This window comes from Heterodontus francisci, unplaced genomic scaffold (genome assembly GCF_036365525.1).
Source record: "Heterodontus francisci isolate sHetFra1 unplaced genomic scaffold, sHetFra1.hap1 HAP1_SCAFFOLD_1922, whole genome shotgun sequence".
NCBI classification, from domain to species: domain Eukaryota; kingdom Metazoa; phylum Chordata; class Chondrichthyes; order Heterodontiformes; family Heterodontidae; genus Heterodontus; species Heterodontus francisci.
The window spans coordinates 6,767-23,639 of NW_027140939.1; the positions used below are offsets into that span (position 1 = coordinate 6,767).

Sequence of the window (16,873 nt, forward strand, 5' to 3'; positions counted from 1 at the left end):
GACCGCTCCCTCACTGACCAGTTCCTCACTGACCGCTCCCTCACTGACCAGTTCCTCACTGACCGGTCTCTCATAGACTGCTCCCTCACGGACCAGTCTCTCATTGACCAGTTCCTCACTGACCGCTCCTTTACTGACCAGTCATTCACTGACCAGTTACTCACTGACCAGTCTCTCATTGACCAGTTCCTCACTGACCGGTCTCTCATTGACTGCTCCCTCATTGACCAGTCACTCATGGACCAGTTCCTCACTGACCAGTTCCTCACTGACCGGTCTCTCATTGACTGCTCCCTCACGGACCAGTCTCTCATTGACCAGTCACTCACTGACCGCTCCCTCACGGACCAGTCTCTCACTGACCGCTCCCTCACGGACCAGTCTCTCATTGACCAGTCACTCACTGATCGCTCCCTCACGGACCAGTCTCTCATTGACTGCTCCCTCACTGACCGCTCCCTCACTGACCAGTCACTCACTGATCGCTCCCTCACGGACCAGTCTCTCATTGACCAGTCACTCACTGATCGCTCCCTCACTGACCAGTCTCTCATTGACCAGTCACTCACTGACCGCTCCCTCACTGACCAGTCATTCACTGACCGCTCCCTCACTGACCAGTCTCTCATTGACCAGTCACTCACTGATCGCTCCCTCACGGACCAGTCTCTCATTGACCAGTTACTCACTGACCGCTCCCTCACTGACCAGTCATTCACTGACCGCTCCCTCACTGACCAGTCATTCACTGACTGCTCCCTCACTGACCAGTCATTCACTGACTGCTCCCTCACTGACCAGTCTCTCATTGACCAGTCACTCACTGACCGCTCCCTCACTGACCAGTCTCTCATTGACCAGTCACTCACTGATCGCTCCCTCACTGACCAGTCTCTCATTGACCAGTCACTCACTGACCGCTCCCTCACTGACCAGTCATTCACTGACCGCTCCCTCACTGACCAGTCTCTCATTGACCAGTCACTCACTGATCGCTCCCTCACGGACCAGTCTCTCATTGACCAGTCACTCACTGATCGCTCCCTCACGGACCAGTCTCTCATTGACCAGTCACTCACTGATCGCTCCCTCACTGACCAGTCTCTCATTGACCAGTCACTCAATGATCGCTCCCTCACTGACCAGTCTCTCATTGACCAGTCACTCACTGATCGCTCCCTCACGGACCAGTCTCTCATTGACCAGTCACTCACTGATCGCTCCCTCACGGACCAGTCTCTCATTGACCAGTTACTCACTGACCGCTCCCTCACTGACCAGTCATTCACTGACCGCTCCCTCACTGACCAGTCTCTCATTGACCAGTCACTCACTGACCACTCCCTCACTGACCAGTCTCTCATTGACCAGTCACTCACTGATCGCTCCCTCACGGACCAGTCTCTCATTGACCAGTCACTCACTGATCGCTCCCTCACGGACCAGTCTCTCATTGACCAGTTACTCACTGACCGCTCCCTCACTGACCAGTCATTCACTGACCGCTCCCTCACTGACCAGTCTCTCATTGACCAGTCACTCACTGACCACTCCCTCACTGACCAGTCTCTCATTGACCAGTCACTCACTGATCGCTCCCTCACTGACCAGTCTCTCATTGACCAGTCACTCACTGATCTCTCCCTCACTGACCAGTCTCTCATTGACCAGTTACTCACTGACCGCTCCCTCACTGACCAGTCATTCACTGACCGCTCCCTCACTGACCAGTCTCTCATTGACCAGTCACTCACTGATCGCTCCCTCACTGACCAGTCTCTCATTGACCAGTCACTCACTGACCGCTCCCTCACTGACCAGTCATTCACTGACCGCTCCCTCACTGACCAGTCTCTCATTGACCAGTCACTCACTGATCGCTCCCTCACGGACCAGTCTCTCATTGACCAGTTACTCACTGATCGCTCCCTCACTGACCAGTCTCTCATTGACCAGTTCCTCACTGACCGCTCCTTTACTGACCAGTCATTCACTGACCAGTTACTCACTGACCAGTCTCTCATTGACCAGTTCCTCACTGACCGGTCTCTCATTGACTGCTCCCTCATTGACCAGTCACTCATGGACCAGTTCCTCACTGACCAGTTCCTCACTGACCGGTCTCTCATTGACTGCTCCCTCACGGACCAGTCTCTCATTGACCAGTCACTCACTGACCGCTCCCTCACGGACCAGTCTCTCACTGACCGCTCCCTCACGGACCAGTCTCTCATTGACCAGTCACTCACTGATCGCTCCCTCACGGACCAGTCTCTCATTGACTGCTCCCTCACTGACCGCTCCCTCACTGACCAGTCACTCACTGATCGCTCCCTCACGGACCAGTCTCTCATTGACCAGTCACTCACTGATCGCTCCCTCACTGACCAGTCTCTCATTGACCAGTCACTCACTGACCGCTCCCTCACTGACCAGTCATTCACTGACCGCTCCCTCACTGACCAGTCTCTCATTGACCAGTCACTCACTGATCGCTCCCTCACGGACCAGTCTCTCATTGACCAGTTACTCACTGACCGCTCCCTCACTGACCAGTCATTCACTGACCGCTCCCTCACTGACCAGTCATTCACTGACTGCTCCCTCACTGACCAGTCTCTCATTGACCAGTCACTCACTGACCGCTCCCTCACTGACCAGTCTCTCATTGACCAGTCACTCACTGATCGCTCCCTCACTGACCAGTCTCTCATTGACCAGTCACTCACTGACCGCTCCCTCACTGACCAGTCATTCACTGACCGCTCCCTCACTGACCAGTCTCTCATTGACCAGTCACTCACTGATCGCTCCCTCACGGACCAGTCTCTCATTGACCAGTCACTCACTGATCGCTCCCTCACGGACCAGTCTCTCATTGACCAGTCACTCACTGATCGCTCCCTCACTGACCAGTCTCTCATTGACCAGTCACTCACTGATCGCTCCCTCACGGACCAGTCTCTCATTGACCAGTCACTCAATGATCGCTCCCTCACTGACCAGTCTCTCATTGACCAGTCACTCACTGATCGCTCCCTCACGGACCAGTCTCTCATTGACCAGTCACTCACTGATCGCTCCCTCACGGACCAGTCTCTCATTGACCAGTTACTCACTGACCGCTCCCTCACTGACCAGTCATTCACTGACCGCTCCCTCACTGACCAGTCTCTCATTGACCAGTCACTCACTGACCACTCCCTCACTGACCAGTCTCTCATTGACCAGTCACTCACTGATCGCTCCCTCACGGACCAGTCTCTCATTGACCAGTCACTCACTGATCGCTCCCTCACGGACCAGTCTCTCATTGACCAGTTACTCACTGACCGCTCCCTCACTGACCAGTCATTCACTGACCGCTCCCTCACTGACCAGTCTCTCATTGACCAGTCACTCACTGACCACTCCCTCACTGACCAGTCTCTCATTGACCAGTCACTCACTGATCGCTCCCTCACTGACCAGTCTCTCATTGACCAGTCACTCACTGATCTCTCCCTCACTGACCAGTCTCTCATTGACCAGTTACTCACTGACCGCTCCCTCACTGACCAGTCATTCACTGACCGCTCCCTCACTGACCAGTCTCTCATTGACCAGTCACTCACTGATCGCTCCCTCACTGACCAGTCTCTCATTGACCAGTCACTCACTGACCGCTCCCTCACTGACCAGTCATTCACTGACCGCTCCCTCACTGACCAGTCTCTCATTGACCAGTCACTCACTGATCGCTCCCTCACGGACCAGTCTCTCATTGACCAGTTACTCACTGATCGCTCCCTCACTGACCAGTCTCTCATTGACCAGTCACTCACTGATCGCTCCCTCACGGACCAGTCTCTCATTGACCAGTCACTCACTGATCGCTCCCTCACGGACCAGTCTCTCATTGACCAGTCACTCACTGATCTCTCCCTCACTGACCAGTCTCTCATTGACCAGTTACTCACTGACCGCTCCCTCACTGACCAGTCATTCACTGACCGCTCCCTCACTGACCAGTCTCTCATTGACCAGTCACTCACTGATCGCTCCCTCACTGACCAGTCTCTCATTGACCAGTTACTCACTGACCGCTCCCTCACTGACCAGTCATTCACTGACCGCTCCCTCACTGACCAGTCTCTCATTGACCAGTCACTCACTGATCGCTCCCTCACTGACCAGTCTCTCATTGACCAGTCACTCACTGATCGCTCCCTCACGGACCAGTCTCTCATTGACCAGTCACTCACTGATCGCTCCCTCACTGACCAGTCTCTCATTGACCAGTTACTCACTGACCGCTCCCTCACTGACCAGTCATTCACTGACCGCTCCCTCACTGACCAGTCTCTCATTGACCAGTCACTCACTGATCGCTCCCTCACTGACCAGTCACTCATTGACCGCTCCCTCACTGACCAGTCTCTCATTGACCAGTCACTCACTGATCGCTCCCTCACTGACCAGTCTCTCATTGACCAGTCACTCACTGATCGCTCCCTCACTGACCAGTCTCTCATTGACCAGTCACTCACTGACTGCTCCCTCACTGACCAGTCATTCACTGACCAGTTACTCACTGACCGCTCCCTCACTGACCAGTCTCTCATTGACCAGTTACTCACTGACCGCTCCCTCACTGACCAGTCACTCATTGACCGCTCCCTCACTGACCAGTCTCTCATTGACCGCTCCCTCACTGACCAGTCTCTCATTGACCAGTCACTCACTGATCGCTCCCTCACTGACCAGTCACTCATTGACCAGTCATTCACTGACTGCTCCCTCACTGACCAGTCTCTCATTGACCAGTCACTCACTGATCGCTCCCTCACTGACCAGTCTCTCATTGACCAGTCACTCACTGACTGCTCCCTCACTGACCAGTCATTCACTGACCAGTTACTCACTGACCAGTCTCTCACTGACCAGTCACTCACTGACCAGTCACTCACTGACTGCTCCCTCACTGACCAGTCATTCACTGACCAGTTACTCACTGACCAGTCTCTCACTGACCGCTCCCTCACTGACCAGTCTCTCATTGACCAGTTACTCACTGACTGCTCCCTCACTGACCAGTTACTCACTGACCGCTCCCTCACTGACCAGTCTCTCATTGACCAGTCACTCACTGATCGCTCCCTCACGGACCAGTCTCTCATTGACTGCTCCCTCACTGACCGCTCCCTCACTGACCAGTCACTCACTGATCGCTCCCTCACGGACCAGTCTCTCATTGACCAGTCACTCACTGATCGCTCCCTCACTGACCAGTCTCTCATTGACCAGTCACTCACTGACCGCTCCCTCACTGACCAGTCATTCACTGACCGCTCCCTCACTGACCAGTCTCTCATTGACCAGTCACTCACTGATCGCTCCCTCACGGACCAGTCTCTCATTGACCAGTCACTCACTGATCGCTCCCTCACGGACCAGTCTCTCATTGACCAGTCACTCACTGATCGCTCCCTCACGGACCAGTCTCTCATTGACCAGTCACTCACTGATCGCTCCCTCACGGACCAGTCTCTCATTGACCAGTCACTCACTGATCGCTCCCTCACGGACCAGTCTCTCATTGACCAGTTACTCACTGACCGCTCCCTCACTGACCAGTCATTCACTGACCGCTCCCTCACTGACCAGTCTCTCATTGACCAGTCACTCACTGACCGCTCCCTCACTGACCAGTCTCTCATTGACCAGTCACTCACTGATCGCTCCCTCACTGACCAGTCTCTCATTGACCAGTCACTCACTGATCGCTCCCTCACGGACCAGTCTCTCATTGACCAGTTACTCACTGACCGCTCCCTCACTGACCAGTCATTCACTGACCGCTCCCTCACTGACCAGTCTCTCATTGACCAGTCACTCACTGATCGCTCCCTCACTGACCAGTCTCTCATTGACCAGTCACTCACTGACCGCTCCCTCACTGACCAGTCATTCACTGACCGCTCCCTCACTGACCAGTCTCTCATTGACCAGTCACTCACTGATCGCTCCCTCACGGACCAGTCTCTCATTGACCAGTTACTCACTGATCGCTCCCTCACTGACCAGTCTCTCATTGACCAGTCACTCACTGATCGCTCCCTCACGGACCAGTCTCTCATTGACCAGTCACTCACTGATCGCTCCCTCACGGACCAGTCTCTCATTGACCAGTCACTCACTGATCGCTCCCTCACTGACCAGTCTCTCATTGACCAGTTACTCACTGACCGCTCCCTCACTGACCAGTCATTCACTGACCGCTCCCTCACTGACCAGTCTCTCATTGACCAGTCACTCACTGATCGCTCCCTCACTGACCAGTCTCTCATTGACCAGTTACTCACTGACCGCTCCCTCACTGACCAGTCATTCACTGACCGCTCCCTCACTGACCAGTCTCTCATTGACCAGTCACTCACTGATCGCTCCCTCACTGACCAGTCTCTCATTGACCAGTCACTCACTGATCGCTCCCTCACGGACCAGTCTCTCATTGACCAGTCACTCACTGATCGCTCCCTCACTGACCAGTCTCTCATTGACCAGTTACTCACTGACCGCTCCCTCACTGACCAGTCATTCACTGACCGCTCCCTCACTGACCAGTCTCTCATTGACCAGTCACTCACTGATCGCTCCCTCACTGACCAGTCACTCATTGACCAGTCACTCATTGACCGCTCCCTCACTGACCAGTCTCTCATTGACCAGTCACTCACTGATCGCTCCCTCACTGACCAGTCTCTCATTGACCAGTCACTCACTGATCGCTCCCTCACTGACCAGTCTCTCATTGACCAGTCACTCACTGACTGCTCCCTCACTGACCAGTCATTCACTGACCAGTTACTCACTGACCGCTCCCTCACTGACCAGTCTCTCATTGACCAGTTACTCACTGACCGCTCCCTCACTGACCAGTCACTCATTGACCGCTCCCTCACTGACCAGTCTCTCATTGACCGCTCCCTCACTGACCAGTCTCTCATTGACCAGTCACTCACTGATCGCTCCCTCACTGACCAGTCACTCATTGACCAGTCATTCACTGACTGCTCCCTCACTGACCTGTCTCTCATTGACCAGTCACTCACTGATCGCTCCCTCACTGACCAGTCTCTCATTGACCAGTCACTCACTGACTGCTCCCTCACTGACCAGTCATTCACTGACCAGTTACTCACTGACCAGTCTCTCACTGACCAGTCTCTCACTGACCAGTCACTCACTGACCAGTCACTCACTGACCAGTCTCTCATTGACCAGTCACTCACTGACTGCTCCCTCACTGACCAGTCATTCACTGACCAGTTACTCACTGACCAGTTACTCACTGACCAGTCTCTCACTGACCAGTCTCTCACTGACCAGTCTCTCACTGACCAGTCTCTCACTGACCGCTCCCTCACTGACCGCTCCCTCACTGACCAGTCTCTCATTGACCAGTTACTCACTGACTGCTCCCTCACTGACCAGTTACTCACTGACCGCTCCCTCACTGACCAGTCTCTCATTGACCAGTCACTCACTGACTGCTCCCTCACTGACCAGTCATTCACTGACCAGTTACTCACTGACCGCTCCCTCACTGACCAGTCTCTCATTGACCAGTCACTCACTGACTGCTCCCTCACTGACCAGTCATTCACTGACCAGTTACTCACTGACCAGTCTCTCACTGACCAGTCACTCACTGACCAGTCACTCACTGACCAGTCACTCACTGACCAGTCTCTCATTGACCAGTCACTCACTGACTGCTCCCTCACTGACCAGTCATTCACTGACCAATTACTCACTGACCAGTCTCTCACTGACCAGTCTCTCACTGACCAGTCTCTCACTGACCAGTCTCTCACTGACCGCTCTCACTGACCACTGACCGCTCCCTCACTGACCAGTCTCTCATTGACCAGTTACTCACTGACTGCTCCCTCACTGACCAGTTACTCACTGACCGCTCCCTCACTGACCAGTCTCTCATTGACCAGTCACTCACTGACTGCTCCCTCACTGACCAGTCATTCACTGACCAGTTACTCACTGACCGCTCCCTCACTGACCAGTCTCTCATTGACCAGTCACTCACTGACTGCTCCCTCACTGACCAGTCATTCACTGACCAGTTACTCACTGACCAGTCTCTCACTGACCGCTCCCTCACTGACCAGTCTCTCATTGACCAGTTACTCACTGACTGCTCCCTCACTGACCAGTTACTCACTGACCGCTCCCTCACTGACCAGTCTCTCATTGACCAGTCACTCACTGACTGCTCCCTCACTGACCAGTCATTCACTGACCAGTTACTCACTGACCGCTCCCTCACTGACCAGTCTCTCATTGACCAGTCACTCACTGACTGCTCCCTCACTGACCAGTCATTCACTGACCAGTTACTCACTGACCAGTCTCTCACTGACCGCTCCCTCACTGACCAGTCTCTCATTGACCAGTTACTCACTGACTGCTCCCTCACTGACCAGTTACTCACTGACCGCTCCCTCACTGACCAGTCTCTCATTGACCAGTCACTCACTGATCGCTCCCTCACTGACCAGTCATTCACTGACCAGTTACTCACTGACCGCTCCCTCACTGACCAGTCTCTCATTGACCAGTCTCTCATTGACCAGTCACTCATTGACCAGTCACTCATTGACAAGTCACTCACTGACTGCTCCCTCACTGACCAGTCATTCACTGACCAGTTACTCACTGACCAGTTACTCACTGACCGCTCCCTCACTGACCAGTCTCTCATTGACCAGTCACTCACTGATCGCTCCCTCACTGACCAGTCACTCATTGACCAGTCATTCACTGACTGCTCCCTCACTGACCAGTCACTCATTGACCAGTCACTCACTGACGAGTCACTCACTGACCAGTTACTCACTGACCGCTCCCTCACTGACCAGTCTCTCATTGACCAGTTACTCATTGACCAGTCACTCATTGACCAGTCACTCACTGACTGCTCCCTCACAGACCAGTCATTCACTGACCAGTTACTCACTGACCGCTCCCTCACTGACCAGTCACTCATTGACCAGTTACTCACTGACCTGTCACTCATTGACCAGTCACTCACTGATCGCTCCCTCACGGACCAGTCTCTCATTGACTGCTCCCTCACTGATCGCTCCCTCACTGATCGCTCCCTCACTGACCAGTCACTCATTGACCAGTTACTCACTGACTGCTCCCTCACTGACCACTCCCTAACGGACCAGTCACTCACAGACCAGTCACTCACAGACCAGTCACTCACAGACCAGTCACCCATTGACCAGTCACTCACAGACCAGTCACTCACAGACCAGTCACTCACAGACCAGTCACCCATTGACCAGTCACCCATTGACCAGTCACTCACAGACCAGTCACTCACAGACCAGTCACTCACAGACCAGTCACTCACAGACCAGTCACCCATTGACCAGTCACTCACAGACCAGTCACTTCAGACCAGTCACCCATTGACCAGTCACTCACAGACCAGTCACTCACAGACCAGTCACTCACAGACCAGTCACCCATTGACCAGTCACCCATTGACCAGTTACCCATTGACCAGTTACCCATTGACCAGTTACCCATTGACCGCTCCCTCACTGATCGCTCCCTCACTGATCGCTCCCTCACTGACCAGTCACTCATTGACCAGTTACTCACTGACTGCTCCCTCACTGACCACTCCCTAACGGACCAGTCACTCACAGACCAGTCACTCACAGACCAGTCACTCACAGACCAGTCACCCATTGACCAGTCACTCACAGACCAGTCACTCACAGACCAGTCACTCACAGACCAGTCACCCATTGACCAGTCACCCATTGACCAGTCACTCACAGACCAGTCACTCACAGACCAGTCACTCACAGACCAGTCACTCACAGACCAGTCACCCACAGACCAGTCACTTCAGACCAGTCACCCATTGACCAGTCACTCACAGACCAGTCACTCACAGACCAGTCACTCACAGACCAGTCACCCATTGACCAGTCACCCATTGACCAGTTACCCATTGACCAGTTACCCATTGACCGCTCCCTCACTGTTGGCCCCCTTGCTAACTGGCCACTTAGTGACTGCTCCATCTCTGAACGCTCCCTCGCTGACCGTCACTCACCAAACAGTCACTCACTGACTGCTCCCTCACTGACTGCTCCCTCACTCTCCGCTCCCTCATTGACGGGTCACACACTGAAAGCTCCCTCACTCTCGGCTCTCTCACTGACCAGTCACTCAGTGACCACTCCATTGCTCGCCATTGTGCTTTGTTGTTTAGATCCCCCGGAGTTTTTGCCCACTCAGGAGCGCGTTGTGCTGGCAGAGGAACGAGGAGCTGTCGTCCTCCCCATCAAGATATCGGCCAACCCGTCAGAGGTCACCTACACCTGGAGCAGGAATGGTCAGCTCCTGGTCAAAGGTCAGAGTTCAGCATCGTTCAGAGTTCTTGCTATTGAAGATATTTAGGGCTGAGATGGACAGATATTCAGCCCCACGGAATCAGGGGGGATAGAGGGAGTGAGTGTTAGAATAGAGGTGAAGCCTGGAATCAGTAGTGATTGTATAGAATGGTCTCCTGCTCCGATTTATGTTCTTATCATGACACAATAACAGCAGAAAAACTGTAAGATCAGACATTGTCCAGCTTGCGGAAAGCTCTCTCTGAATGAGTCCTTCAACAGCACTGAGCTCTGTCACCCACACACACTGACTCTCACTGGGGTACGGGTCCCACACACACTGACTCTCACTGGGGTACGGGTCCCACACACACTGACTCTCACTGGGGTACGGGTCCCACACACACTGACTCTCACTGGGGTACGGGTTCCACACACACTGACTCTCACTGGGGTACGGGTCCCACACACACTGACTCTCACACTCTGACTCTCACTGGGGTACGGGTTACAGTGTCGATCTCACTAACCTCAGTCTGCTTTTTACAGATGGGCCGACCCGTCATCACCTGAAATCGGATGGAGCATTAGAGATTTGGAACCTGACGCGGGACGATGCCGGATTTTACCAAATTGACCTGAGAAACGAGGAGGGGGAAAATGAGATGCTGGTGAAAGTTGATGTACTGTGTAAGGAGAGCTTTTCTCTCGATCTCATCCCGTTTATTTTTTTCTAACCCCGGTTTTTCCCTTTACCATGACCTTTATACCTCCGGCCCCTTCATGTACATTTTAAAATACCTTCATTAAAAACAGATAAATAAAACAGAAACTCAAATTAAAATGCCATTCTCGGCGTCGACGATGCACTCCAGTCCCTGCGGTGCCCACCGGTCGCGGGAGGCCTCAAGCGTACCGGCGGACACCGCATGCTCCTTCTCCAGGGACACCCGGGCGCGAACGTAACCGCGGAAGAGGGGCAGGCAATCGGGGAGGACGGACCCCCCGACGGCCCGCAACCTGGACCTGTGAATTGCCACCTTGGCCAGGCCCAGGAGCAGACCGACGAGGAGATCCTCCTCCCGGCCCAAGCCCCTCCGCACCGGGTGCCCAAAGATCAGGAGCGTGGGACTGAAGTGCAGCCAGAATTTGAGGAGCAGCCCCTTCAGATACTCAAATAGGGGCTGCAACCTCGCACACTCCGTATAAATGTGGAACACGGACTCGTCCAGGCCGCAGAAAGTACAGGTGGCCTGGGAGTCCGTGAACCTACTTAAAAGCCTATTGCACGGGACTGCTCTGTGCAGCACCCTCCACCTCAGGTCCCCGATGTAAAGGGGGAAGACTCCCGCGTAGAGAGACCTCCATCGGGGTTTCCCCTCGCCGCCAGATGGCAACGCGGACCGCCAGGGCGTGTCCGGCCGGCTGACGAGGGCGAGGAAGTGGAGAGTGTGCAGGAGCAGCCCGTACAGGAAACCCCTCCGCGCCGATTGGAATGGCACGGAGGGCATTTCCGAGAGGCGGCTCGGGTTGTGCAGGACCGGCTCTCGAGGAGGGTTTTGGGGCTTGGGTCCGATGAGCAGTTCCGGCCGAGCAGGGGTCAGCTCGGCCGGGATCGTTCCGCACTCCCGAGCGCCCTCGCCACCCGCAGTGAGGGGTGTCCCGTGGGTTTCGGCAACTCCTCCGCCCGCCGGACCTTCCCCGGAGGCGGCCGCCCGGACAGCCGAGGCGCTCTCCTCCGCCGGCGGGAGAGCGCCCTGACTGGAGGCGACCATGTTCCAGACTCGGAATAGATCCCGGTAAAAGACAGGCAACTCCCTCAGAGAGGCGCGGATAACGGACTCCACCGGGAGCTGCGTGTCGTCTTGAAGGCAGTGACACTGGCGGAAAAAATACGTCGCCAGCGCACACCATCTGGGAGGACGCTCGACGTACAGGTATCTCTGCAGGGTCCGAAGGCGGAGAGTCGCAGCCTGGGTGCGGACGCACACCAGCGACTGACCGCCCTCCTCGATCGGGAGACTCAGGACCGCGGCAGAGACCCAGTGTTTCCTCTTGCCCCAGAAGAAATCGACGAGTTTCTTCTGGATCTTGGTGGCAAATACAGGGGGCGGGGCCAAAGTGACCAACCGGTACCACAGCATGGAGGCCACCAGTTGGTTTATGACCAACGCTCGGCCCCTGTAGGAAAGCACTCGGAGCAGTCCTGTCCAGCGCCCCAGCCGAGCGGTGACTTTCGCCTCCAACTCCTGCCAGTTTGCCGGCCAGGCTTCCTCAGCGGGACTAAGGTGGACTCCCAGATAGAGGAGGTGCGTGGTGCTCCACGCAAAAGGTGTCATCTCCTCCGGCAGGGAGTCCACCCGCCACTGACCAACCAGGAGTCCGGAACATTTCTCCCAATTGATCCTCGCGGAGGACGCGGCAGAAAAGGTCTGCTGGCAGTCGCGCATCCTCCGCAAGTCAACGGGATCTGTGATTGCGAGGAGCACGTCGTCGGCTTAAGCCGAGAGTATGACCCGCATGGCCGGCTTGCGCAGTGCCAATCCCGTCAACCTCCTGCGAAGCAGGCACAGGAAGGGCTCCACGCAGATGGTATACAATTGGCCGGACATGGGGCACCCCTGACGCACTCCTCTCCCAAATCGAAGGGGTGCCGTCAAGGACCCGTTAACTTTGACTAGACACTCTGCGGCGGCGTATAAAAGTCGGACCCGGGCCACGAAATGCGGCCCGAGTCCGAAAGCGCGCAGAGTCCCGAAAAGGTAATCGTGATCCACCCTGTCGAGCGCCTTCTCCTGATCGAGGGAGAGAAAGGCGACCGACTGACCAGTCCTCTGGGAAAGATGGATCAGGTCCCGGACAAGGTGGATGTTGTCCTGGATGGACCGGCCCGGGACCGTGTAGGACTGGTCGGGGTGGATCATGTGGGCCAGCACGGAGCCCAGGCGGGTAGACATAGCCCGGGCAAAGATCTTATAATCCGTGCTGAGGAGGGAGACCGGACGCCAGTTTTTAAGCAGGCGGAGATCGCCCCTCTTCGGCAGCAGGACGATGACCGCCCTGCGCCACGAGAGGGGCATCTCCCCGGTCGCCAGGCTTTCCCCCAGGACCCGCACGTAATCGTCCCCCAGGACGTCCCAGAACGCCCTGAGGAACTCCACGGTCAACCCATCCAGCCCTGGGGATTTGCCCCTCGAGAGCTGCTGGAGGGCGCCAGTCAGCTCCGCCAACGTGAGCGGAGCCTCCAATCCTTCGGCGCCCTCCGGGCTGACCTGCGGCAGGTCCTCCCACAAAACTCTGCGCGCATCCTCGCTGGACGGATCCGGAGAGAACAACGCACTGTAATAAGTCCGGACCAGGAGGCCCATTCCCTCCGGATCCGTGATGGAGGATCCGTCGTCGGCCAGCAGCTCGACGAGCTGCTTACGGACCCCCCGCCATTTTTCCAGCGAGTAGAAGAAGGGAGAGGCGCGGTCCAAATCTTCCAGGATCTGGATCCGCGACCTCACGTACACGCCTCGGGACCCTATGAGCTGCAGGTTCCTCAGCGCGCCCTTCTTCTCTTTGTACACCTGCCACAGGGCCGAGTCCGCGACGGCATGACCGAGGCGGGACTCCAAGTCGAGCACCTCCCTCTCAAGGCGCCCGATCTCGGCTTCCCGCCTCTTGGTCGACCCCTTCGCGTACTCCTGACAGAAGACGCGGATGTGAGTCTTGCCCACATCCCACCATAGCCTCAAGGAGGGGAAGCCCCCCTGCTTCCTTCTCCAGTCGGCCCAGAATCGACAGAACGAGTCCCGAAATCGCACGTCCTCCAGCAGCCGGTTGTTAAAGTGCCAGTACGCGGACCCCGCCCGCGTGCGGAGCGGAGTGAACTCCGCCCACACCAGGCGGTGGTCCGAGCACGGCACCAGCCGCATGGAGGCCGCCGAAACGCGGGAGGCGTACGCCTGCGAAATGTAGAGGCGGTCGATTCGCGACCCCCCTCCTCCAGACCTCCACGTGAAGGCGCTGGAGTCGGGATGGAGATTCCGCCAGACGTCCACCAAGTTAAGGGAGCTGATCAGTCCCCTCAACTTCTCCACCGACGCTTGGCCGCGCTGGGGACCGGAGTGATCCCCCACCTCGAGGGTGCAGTTATAATCCCCCCCGAGGATGATGCACTCACCGCTATCGATGGAGCTCAAGAGAGCGGACACTTCTTCAAAGAAGCGCGCTTGCAAAGCGCCGGGCCTGGGCGCGTACACGTTCACAAAGTGGAGCGGCACGCTACCCAGGCGAACGGCGAGGTGGAGCAAGCGGCCCGGCACTAGCTCCTTGACCCCCAAGATCTCCGGCTGAAAAGTCGGGGCCAACAAGATAGCCACCCCACTAGAAATAGTGGTGAGGTGACTCATGTAGACCCCACCCTGCCACTCCAGGAGCCAGGTGGCTTCGTCTCCCGGAACGGTGTGGGTTTCCTGCAGAAAGCTCACCGCGCATCTCCCTTCCCTAAGGACTGAGAGATTGTGAAATCTGCAGTGAGACCCCTCTGCTGCCGTTGATGTTGAGGCTGGCTATGGTTATCTTCATGTCAAAGGTACTTAAAACCCGTCACCAACACCTCACTGTGAGGAGGAAGTGGAAGTGCACCTGGCCCTCCACTCCCCCAGCAACCCATTGAGGAACACATTAAAACGGCGCCTCTCAACCAGTTTCACGTCCGCGCGCTTGCCCGCTATCTTAAGGGCGGCACGGACGGACTGGATGATCAGCGCCAGATTCGACCAACGGTCGAGGGCCAGCTGAACTTTATTGCGGCAACCCCTGCAAGCCGCTAGGAAATCCCGGAGTTCCGCCGTGGGGATGAGAGGAGATTCGGTGGGAGGCACGAGGGACTCCACCACCTCACTGGCGATGGAATCAAGATCATCCTCCGTGCCCCGCACCGAATCCCCATCCTCCTCCTGGTCGTCACCGCCAGCGGCCAACACATCCACCACACACTGTGGGGCGGACGTCCCGGCCGCGCCAGCCGGTCCCGCCTCCGTCACGATCCCACCCCCAGGATCGATGGCGGAGGAGTCCTCTCTGGGTTCTATTGTAAAACTGGAGCCTGTAGGCACCAGCGGCTCAGGACCCCCCTCCACCTCCGTCCCCAGGGCAATGAGTGGTCCAGGGGAGACAGAAGTTCCCGACTCCGGGAAACCAGCCGGAGCCGAGATTGGAGGCGGAGGGAGGAGGCTATCTCCGGCTCCGCCAGCACCCACAGGCCCAGCAGGTGGGGCAGCATTCTCAGTTATAACTGGGTCGGGTGTCTCCTGGTTGGTGGTGGACTCCGGCTGGGAGGCCCGACCCTCTGGGGCCTCGCCCTCCCCTTCATTCAGGACACCCGACCCAGTAGCAGTGGCAGAATGGGCGGCTTCCCCAGGCTCCCCCACCACAAGCAGGGCCCCACTTACTCCTTCAGGAGGGGCCTCATGTACCGGGGCCATCCCCTCCCCTCCATCCTGAGGAATAGGGAGCACCTGCCCGGACTTTGCAGCCTTGGTGGTGGCGGTAGGGGGCACCTGAGGACCAGAAACAGGAGGCAGCTCCCCTCCAACAGATGGGCCCTGCACCTCAGGGCCCTGTGTTATTTCTGTGGAGGGGTGCCTTCTCCTCTTTTTCGCACTTGGGCGCGGAGACTCAGAGACCTCCATGTCATCAGAGGCCTCCGCCTCCGCACCCTTTTTTCTTTTTTTAGTCACCCTGGGCCTGAGCCCAGCCCTGGGACAGGTGGATTCCATGGGAATGGGCTTTGGGCTGAGCTCAGGCTCGGGTTGAGTCAAAGTGTCCAGGGGACGCGCCTCACGATGTTTCTTTTTTCCCCGCGTCTTCCTTCCGCTCGGACGGACACTCCCCTCCCCGCCAGAGGCTGTGAAAACCACAGCCTCCGGAACCGACTGAGCGGTGTCTGTTGGATGTGCGGGGGGAGTGGGAGGAGGTGCTGTGGAACCACTCTGGGCCGCCGAGGTGGAGCTGGCGGCCGGGAGGTTGGGGCAGTTCTTCCGAACATGCCCCACCCCCTTGCAGACGTGGCACCGCGCCCCGTCCGAGGTCCAAAAGACGCGGTAGGCCGTCCCCTGGAACTCCACATTAAATTGGCCCTCCGTGTCCTCCTCCCGCGCCAGCTGCATAAATAACTGGCGGCGGAAGGAGTAGACATGTTGGAGGCTGTGCTCCCGAAGACCAAGCCGGACTGGGGTGATCCCCGACCTCACCTCCCCCAGATGGTGCAGGTGGGGGAGGAGGAGCTCACTGGGAATGAAGGGTGGGACGTTGGACAACATTATCCGATGCGCAGTGGCCCCCAGAGGGTCCACTGGCAGGAAGGTCCCCCCCACAGTGAGCCCTTTACTCAGGGCCAGGGACACCGCCCGCTCGGTCTTCAAAAAGAACACAGCCTTCCCATACATCTTTGAGGCCGCAAC

General features: G+C 56.7%; 1 protein-coding gene across 1 annotated transcript in view; it reads left to right on the forward strand.

Moving 5' to 3' along the window:
* Positions 1-237: 237 nt before the first annotated feature.
* nphs1 (NPHS1 adhesion molecule, nephrin) overlaps positions 238-16,873 on the forward strand; it is a 29,883-nt gene continuing 13,247 nt past the window's right edge. Inside the window, exons 1-3 of the mRNA XM_068026281.1 lie at positions 238-289; positions 10,301-10,441; positions 10,971-11,111. Of these exons, the coding sequence (XP_067882382.1) occupies positions 238-289; positions 10,301-10,441; positions 10,971-11,111 (334 nt within the window). The remainder of the gene's footprint in view (positions 290-10,300; positions 10,442-10,970; positions 11,112-16,873) is intronic.